A 9,282-nucleotide genomic window follows, 5' to 3' on the forward strand; every position below is an offset into this window, starting at 1 on the left:
TCTTAACATAAATCCAAACTTTCCTCAATAATATATAGGGATAACTTTAGCTACCTTGCAAGTTTATTGTGACATTGGGAATAACTGAGGTGTCTGGCCTGTAATAGGACTGAACAAAAGGATAATAGTTTTGTGATCATGATCTACCAAGAGCATTGTTAAATGTTAGGTAATGCATATCAAAATTTAAATTTGAAATTAACAAAGTACTTCATTATGCAATGCATTATGCAATGCAGAGATTTTACTACTTAAAGGGGAAAAATCTTCAATTATTGAAAAAAGTATCGCTGGGATTTTCTGAATACATAACCAGGAAAAAACATAACACTAACAGACAGGCGCTTTCATATATTTAATCTTTATGATAAACCATTTGAGGACATTAAGTTGTATAAGGTCACATGATTGGTAAGTGGCCAAGTTCAGGTCAGTTAGAATCCAATGTCTCATTTATTCTCCAAAATACTACTCTACTCTGATACAGAATTACATTACAATTTAGCATAGCTCACATGGAAGTTTGTTGTGGTATTTATTTATTTATTCGGTTAGTTATTTTGGGGTAGCCCTCAGAACCAGAAGTAGTTCAGAGAGCTCCCTGCTGTGGTATTTAGGTTAGGTATTCCAGAGACATATTTTGAAGCATCTATATTCCTTTCACTAACATGTCTAGTAGCCCTGACTATATCTATGGTCTCTGCAAGTGGTCTTACTATTAAGCAAAAACTTGCAGGAAATTTCTTGAAATGTATTCCCGACAGCAAGTAAAATCTACTGCTTGAGATATGCTTTTGTTTGTTTTTGTTTTGTTTTGAAATGTTTTACGAAAGGCCAGGCTTTTCCCACACCCATCAAATCCCTCAGCTGCCAAGACTGATCTAAGTGGCTCTCTGGGGATTATAATCCTTCTATGAATGTGAGCAAAAGAGAAATTATATCTGTTCACAAATTAAAATGTCCTTTGTAAAAGTAAATCTAAGGAACTTGAAAATCTAAAATACATTAAGAGAAAGTCATCAGGAAGATCTTGAAATAAGTTATACTTGGTTTTCTCTGGCTTATCAGTGGAGAAAGTTTGGGTGCTCTCTGGTATTCTTAACTATCCACCCGTCTATGATGTCTAGGTTAAACAAAACTGCATTTATTCTTCTTATGTTCTTTTCAAGAAAGCCAGAAGTGGGTATAACGATAGTGACTTCCAGGCTTGCGGAGCTATTTATAAAAATGCATCAATATCAACGCATTTCAAGCAACAAGCTGAACCTTCCCGGGAGCAAATCACATTGTGAGGTTTCCTAATGAAACTGTGTTTTCGAATTAAGGAATAAATGCAAAATATGAACAGATGAAACATGTTTGAAGTCAGAATCACTATATCTCAGATTTGCTAAGACTTGCAGGTGGTTAGGCAGTTCCATTTATCTTTAATACCTAAGATAGGCTTTCTCATAAATTCCTTTTAAAGTAACTTTTTATACTAAAGTTAAAAAAAGATCTACATATAAAGCACTCTAAAAAGAATTTCTTGTCAATTAGAAATGATAATATTCACCTGTTATTAGCATACGGTATACTGCCATTTCAAAACTACCAGTGACTCACGTTACAAATGCAGCTATTTTTAGGATAGTATGTGAATGATGTTAACAATATCCCTGGAAAAAGGTACTATTTGATCAAGTATTTTGTGGATGAAAAAACGGAAAAATGAATTTGTTATATCCCTAAATTAACAGTTAGTAAAAGTGTTCATTTGGCCATCTGTATGTCCTTGCTTTTTCCTTAGTCAACAAATTACACAGACACCAAAAAGCAATCTGCTTTATATGAAATAGCTATGTATTTATACATTTTAAAGAAGAAATGTAAAGTCTCCTTAGAGGTTATACAGCACATTTGATATCAAATTTAGGGCATCAGCATTCTGTATACACTTGTGCCAATCCTATTTACACTAAGGATTCTTGTAATTGCTGTGAAATCCTAGCAACTATATCCTAGAAATAAAGTTAGCAAACTAAATGTCACTAAGCAGAAGTCTAAAATATTACTATAATTTGTGTAAGATTTAAGGTTTATTAAAAGGTTCCCCGAAACAGTACTGGGGAAAACTACCCTTAGAAAGAATTCTGTGGCCGGCAGCCATGTGAGTACTGCGTATTCTAAACTTCCTAACAAGCACACTTTATTTTTTTTCTCTTTCCACCATTAATCACAGTCAATTAGCCGCTTTCTCATATGCCTTTCTGGAACACTCAGAACTTAAGATGAGTGCCTCAACTGTCCCCCATACATTGAATTGGAACACCAGAGAAAAGCATTACGGCTGACTGACAACCGGATTACTGGTTCGTACTAGAAGAGCTGACGCAACCTTCAATACACCAGAACACAAGAGGCATGGTTCTACTTTTGCTTAAAATCATAAAACAGGTTATAAACAGCAAACGATGCACATTTGGTACCAAAATTAAAATGCAAGTTTAAAAATAATGGCTTAGGGGAAAGTTTCAGTAGAAACTGGGTCTAAGTAGGGCATACTATTGTGAGTAGAAACATTCCTGAAATGCTCCTTCAGTAAATACAGGCCTGCCTCTTCACAGCAGTTTTAATTCTAATTAAGACAAACATTTTTAATTAAGCCGTAAAGATCCTGGTGAAGGGCCTTCAGTAAAATTGGCCTTGGTGGTTCCTCCCAAGGTAATTTATTTTGAAAGACAAAGATGTGGATCTCTCAAAATCTTCAGAGAAGACATTTCCCTCCCTGTTTTCTGCTACTCCACACAGCAAACAGACTGAAAAAAGCTGCTTGCCCTTTGGAACAGACAAGAAAAGCACTGCTGGTTTTGATTCGGGCATTCCCCTTCCTTTCAAAACACTGGTGGACAGAAGCTTCAAATTCATATAACATAAGAAAGCACATTTTATAAAGTGGGGACACAGAGCAATTTTCCATATCTTGTTTCCTTTCCTCCACCCCCGCCCTGTGTCCCACCATCACCGTGGAGAGCAAAAAAATGAACTGCTATTATACATACAGAAAGTCAAGAACTTGTTCCAGAAAACCTCTAACAAAACCATCTCTACTTTTTACCCATTTGCTTATGAATTCTACTTTATCTGGGCTGAAAACTATTTTTTTTAAGGCAAGATAAGATGAAAGCTGATTTTCAGAAACCCAAATAGAAATGTACGCTGGGCTATGACTTTCAGCAAGGGGGTAGAATAAACAGGGAAAAATCCCAAACTGGGCCTGCCTCTGATTTTTACTTTGCAGAGTGCTATTACTGCTATATTTGCATTAGGCTTGCGTCTCCATATTTCCTTGACTAGAGAGAAAAAAAGCTGAGATAAATGGGTATGGAGGCAATTAAGAAAAGGTTAGCAAACACTGTATGTTGCTCTACAAACTCGAGCTGGCTTCTCCCCATTCCCTACATTCCTGGCCAAGAAAAAAGGGTACTGGCTTGAAAAGCAAATGTGAGTTGAAACTGGCTTCTCTAACCTATCTGAAAAGTCTTTATGCAATCAGGGGTCTATTATTTCAGGAGACAGAGAGAAGGGGGCAAAACATTCACGTTGCTAAGGAGTCGTGCAGAAGCTGTCATTCCTACATAAATTGTATTATTGAAGAGGGGAAAGGAGATATTTTCGCCGAAGTTTATTTGGATCCCCTGGTTACCGAAGAAAGAAATTCTGCCGATTTATTTTATCTTTAGTTGTAAACAGCCAACCCTGAAAGAATTGAAGGACCTAAATGTTGACCTCCTGCTGCCAACCAGTTCCCTCCACAGGGAATTAACCAACAAAGAGGAAACCCTTCAATGGGAATTTTGAGGTAGTATCAAAGAAAAAGCCTTTTTTAAACACAAAATTAAATTTACAGAAGAAACTTAATCAAATTTTCCTGTGTTATAACAGGAAACCAAAGACAAAAGAAAATCAGATTTTTGTGGCTTTTTGTGCTATTTCAACTTTGTTACAACTTGAAACGTTTCCAGGAAAGCTTTATAAATAGTCCCAGAGAAGACATGAAACTGGAAGGAATGATTAATGAGTTTCTCAGGTGTCTATGTGTGTGTGTGTGTGAGTCTGTGTGTGTGTGTGTGTGTGTGAGAGAGAGAGAGAGAGAGAGAGAAAGAGAGAAAGAGAGAGAAAGAAAGAAAATCGCCGGCAGGTCCTCTCTCTTTATTCCCCTTTCTCTTCGCTGACACCAGCAGTTGAAGAATCAAAATTAGAAAGGAAGGGGTTTGTAGCAAGAAATCATAAGTTGACAGATTTCTGCTAAGGGCATAACTGGGGCGCCGGGGAAGGCAACTGGAGGGTCAGGGAGGGCGTAAAGCAGTAAAGCCCCCTGGGACTGGTAGCCTCAGTAGCTACCTTATTCTCCACTCCCCACCCCCATCTTATCCATTTGCAGCTTTCAGCGCTGGCGGAATAAAGCACAACTTTCTAGGCATCTGTGAGTAGCTCACGGAGAAAAGAAAGGTCTAGAGGAGAGAAGAGTTACTTAGAGTGGCAAAGAAAGAAAGGCAACTCACAATCAACGGCGGCGTCACCAAAAAAGGAAAGGAAAACAAGCCTGTCCCTCTCTCAACTCTTCACATCCACCAAAAACGTAAGGAAATAAAATCCAAACCGAAATACATTGGTGAAAACGCAGATAAGGTGGAGTGGAACCGGCAGAAATGTGAACACTAGGCAAATTCGTCCTCGAGAGAGGAGGGAAAAAGAGTGGGGAAGACCGAACAGAGAACCCCCGCAGCATCTCGGTGGAGTTGGGGAGTTTTTGCCTGCTTCTTTTTTAACGGGGGTGTGGAAGGCGTCTCATTTTTTTACACAGCCACATGGCTCTCGCCTCAAATGATAACAAATACCCAAAATAGCGTACGTGTTACTCCAGAACAGGAGGAATGGCCACGGGGAAGGGAGAGGGCGTGGGCTGTCGCTTTAGGTTTGGCGACCAGGGATGGGCAGGGAAGAGGGGTGGATGCCAGGGAGGTGGCTGGAGCCCCAGGATCCGAGAAGGGCCTGGACGGGGTGGGACGGGCCAGGGCAGGGGATGCGGGGAGGTGGGGACAGGCGGTGACTGTCCTGGCAGTGGGGCGCGGGGCATTCCGGGGCGGGAGGCAGGGGTCGCGGCGCGCCAGGCCCTCACCGCTGCTGAGCGTGGACTCGCAGTGCCAGATGTCCAAGCTGGCGGGTTTCCGGCAAGACTCCCACAACGACAGGTAGTACTGGTGGTCAGCTGTGACCCAGGCCGGGCTCAGCACCGCCCCCAGGTCCAGACACAGCGCCAGGAAGATGCACACCAGCCCGACCAGCTTCAAGGGGGTCAGCACCGACACGCGCACCTCCTCCATGCCGCTGCTTGCCGAAGCCATTCCTGGGCGCCGCTGTCGTCCGCCCCGCCGCAGGCGAGGACGCCAGGCGGGTCCGGAGAGCCGGGAGCCGGACCTCCCGAGAGGGGAAGCCGCCGAACTGCCACGCGCTGGGACTCGCTCCCTCGGGGCTCTGCGCGCCCCCTGCCGCGCGGCCAAAGTGGGTCCGCGGAGGCGGCCGGCCGGGTGTGGGTCGTCGGCAGCCTCAGCGACGTCGATTCCACCTCGGACCTTCGCCGCCGGCCCCGCGCCGCGCTCTGCCAGCGCCCGCGCCCGCTCCGCCCGGCTTGGCCGGGCTCGCTCCGCCCCGGCCCCTCCCCGAGCTGCGGGAGGCGGTGCCGAACGGGGAGGGGCGGAGGGCCAGCACTTGGTGGCTTCGGCTCCAGTTCCCAGTGCTGGAGGCTCGCGCCTGTCCCGCCCCTACCCCGCCTCTGGCCAGCGGGCGGAGCCCAGTGCCAACCCGCGCCCCCGATTCGCAGCGCGCGGCAGTTCCTTGAAGCAGTCCCGCGCCCAGCCCGGCCCCCGCCCGGCCCCCCGCCGGGCCCCCCGCCGGGCCCCCCGCCCGGACCCCGCCCGGCCCCCGCCTGGCCCCCAGTCTCGCTGGCTCCAGGTCGCCGGGCTCTCCCCCTTCGCCCAGTCACGTGGGTTTCCTTTTCTTAGGGAGCAGGAGTGGGCCGTTTTCTAGAAGGCGCCAGAAGTGGATTCCTAGGTTTCCTAAGCTGTGCCTCTTGGAGTAAGGACAGGTCCTCTGTCTCAGTGATGTAACACGCCCCTCCCTGGACAATTTCACATCCTGAGGGATTTGGAGGACGGAGGAGAAAAGTGACTAAATGCATTTTGCCCTCTTTTCAAAACCAGGACGGGCCCAGGAGTCCCCCGGTTTTCCCTATTTCCTCACTTCTCCGCTAGCCTGCTGCCACTTCTGTTCTCTGGGCTCACCTGCTTTTGCGCCCCCCTGTGAAGGGCATTTGCTCTGAAAACGCAGGCGCTAAAAAGGAAATGAGAGCTCCTGCAAAATATGAAGTAAATCTTATTTCCATCTCCACTGGTCTGCCCTTTGGGTGTTGGCTAAAACCTTTATTAATTCCGCTTTGCATTATGCCAAGCTGGAGCTAATTCCCCTCCTGGGTATTAAGATGTCCTTGTCCTTAGCAAGATCTAGCCCAGGACCTGCAATAGGAAAAGTGATGTGTATATTTCCTGAATGGTAAACTAAGCAATCTACAAATATTTGTTGAGCATCTAAGGGCTAAGGATTCAGCACAATAGGACATCGTCCTGTTCTTAAGTAGATGCACCATATTTTCCCCCTTATGTAAGGACTAAACACCTCTTGAATTTGAAATTGAAATTTTGTAATTGCCTGGTTTAGCATGTGATTGGTGGGTTATCTGTCTCTTGTAGCTCTTTGACTCATCTCCATCTTTTCTATAAAATAAATAATTTATTGAATACATTAATGAGGAGGGGCGATGTTTCCACATCTTTAGTCATCCCAAAAACTTGGTGAGACTCCCAAAACAGTGGTTAAGAGCTGAAGAATGCAAGAAACATGTTCTCTCTTTTATGAAACACAATCCTCAATGTTGCAAGATTTCATACTTTTGGTTGATAAAAATTATTTTCCTGCAACCACATCTTTCCATAGGTTGAACACATGTTGACTGCAGCAACATTTTGGGCGTAAGAAACAATCGAGTTAGTGTCAAATGAGAACGAGCCTAGTGTAAAATAAACGCCCTGACTTTTCTTATATTTACAATTGTGGGAACTTTTCTCCCTCCTCTCAATCATTACCATGCTAATTATTGCAGGACCCTTAACAAAGACTGCTTGGAGCATCCAGAGCTCACAAACCTCCAAATCCCAAAGGGCTTCTTGGCTTCTCAACTAAAAAGAAGCCTAAGTGCATATTGTCCTTAAAAAATTAGGGAACACTGAAAAATTTACAAATCGGGACAATTAATAGGTGACCAGGATTGTATGACTGTTCTTTTATCTAGATTTATAATGTGTATTCAAAAGTAATAAGAAAATGTCTTGAGTATGCTCTCAAAGATATAAAGAAATCTTTATTTTGCCTCCAACTTCTATCATCTTTTTAATAAGTTTATTTTAATAAGTTTATTTTCCAATTAGCCAATAGTTTTCTTTATTCTCTTCAATGCAAGCTTTCTTTCCCCTCTACCCCTACCCCAACCCCCACCTCCACCCACATTTTTGCTTAATTTTTTCTAGCTTGTTCTCAACTGCTTACTTGAGTTACTCCATCCTTCTTTATACTACCTAAAAAAATTGTCTCTATGCTCTCTCCAAAACTAGAAAAGTAAACCATTTTTAACAAAAAACCAAACTTTCCTTAAAAAACTCTATTCCTCTATTAATAATTTATAGAATTTTGCACAACATAGGCCCATCAACCAATCCTAACCCTCAATTTCAAAATACAACAAACTCTCAAAAGTATTTTTTTTCTTTTCATATATTTGTAGCAAACTCAAGGGCACAGGGACACTTCCTCTCCACCTGCTGAAGGTTCACTGAAAATGAACTGAGAAAAGGCAGATTAATTGGAGAAAAAAATGCATATAAAACTTATTTTATGTGCACAGGGAAAAAAATCACAGGAGTGTGATTATCCAATAACACAATGAGGTCCAGATGCTTATATACCCTTCTTCACTGAAACAGAGATGGGGGGTGTAGGAGTAAATGATTGCCAGGGGAAACTGGGCCCAAAGAACAATGGCCTGAAACAAAGTTTTTCTGAGCTCTGGGGAAGGTGGCAGTAAGGTGAGGGGCAGAATGTCACTGTGAACAAAGGTTGTCTTGCTATGCATATTGAGCATCCCAGGTAATTTCTGAACTGTCCTGGAAAGAATAGATGAAAAGTTGGTCCTGACATGGTGAGAACTCCCAGTCTCTTCTGGGTGGTTAATCTTTCCTGGTTATTTGATGAGATTTCAAGGGAAGGGGTCTTAAGATAACTGCATTTTTTTGGAAAGGAGTTTTCTTAGTTATATAAGGAAATTCCAGAGGGAATTCCTCCTGGTGCTTCAGGAAACAAAGAGAGTCAGAGAGACAGAGAGGCAGGGAAAAGTCAGAGAGAGACCTTGAGGCTGATTCTTGAGTTCAGTATGTCAAAGCACCATATTTGGGTTTTTTTTTTTTTTTATCATCCAAAAGACCACCAGGATGGCTAAATACTAGAAAGAAGAGTTTTATTGTCGATATTAGTTTTCAAACTGGGAAGAGAAGGTCTCTGGCAGGAGCCGAAGGTGCTCCCTCTTTGAATAGGGGAAGGACAGGTTGGGTTTTATCCCTCACGGGGTCCATATTACAAAATATAATCATATATATTCAGCAAGTTTGGGAGAAAAGCTATACATATTTATCAGAGGAGAAGAACACATGCACAATAGGTAAACATATATGTAACATCCCATGTTCACTTTGGGGCAGGGTCTTAGCACTAAAATGAGGTGGAATTTGGCTCTTTACATCAAAAGGTGAACTATATGACACAAAGACAGTTTCTATGCAGCCTCTATAAGCTGGCTGAAACTTGCTTAAGGTCTGTAATTGCTTATCAGAAAAGAATGTTTATAAGACCCATACTATGTCCAATCAGAGTTGCAGTGGTCTGGGTTGTAACTTAGAGTTAGTAGGAATCTGATAGTTCCTATTGTTTGGAAGTTCAGAACAGTAGGAATCTGGAAATTTGCCATGCTAGCTAGGCCCTGAACCCTAGACCCATAAGTCATTTTGTTTCCTTAACCATAGGGTTCATATTAGCTAATATAGGGGCATCTATTTCTCAGATTAGAGCTTTCTGATCCCCAACAGTGGGAAAACATATTTCAAACTGATGTGAGGCTATCTATGGTTTCAATTTATC

At 43.0% G+C, this 9,282-nt stretch overlaps 1 protein-coding gene across 1 annotated transcript in view; it reads right to left on the minus strand.

The window, feature by feature from the left end:
- The window catches only part of TMEM47 (transmembrane protein 47), a 30,351-nt gene extending 24,701 nt beyond the window's left edge, over positions 1 to 5,650 (minus strand). Inside the window, exon 1 of the mRNA XM_032756708.2 lies at positions 5,162 to 5,650. Within this exon, the coding sequence (XP_032612599.1) occupies positions 5,162 to 5,387 (226 nt within the window). The 5' untranslated portion in view covers positions 5,388 to 5,650. The remainder of the gene's footprint in view (positions 1 to 5,161) is intronic.
- Between the last annotated feature and the right edge of the window lie 3,632 nt (positions 5,651 to 9,282).

The sequence above is a fragment of the Hylobates moloch genome, unplaced genomic scaffold, assembly GCF_009828535.3.
Source record: "Hylobates moloch isolate HMO894 unplaced genomic scaffold, HMol_V3 SCAFFOLD_7, whole genome shotgun sequence".
NCBI lineage: Eukaryota > Metazoa > Chordata > Mammalia > Primates > Hylobatidae > Hylobates > Hylobates moloch.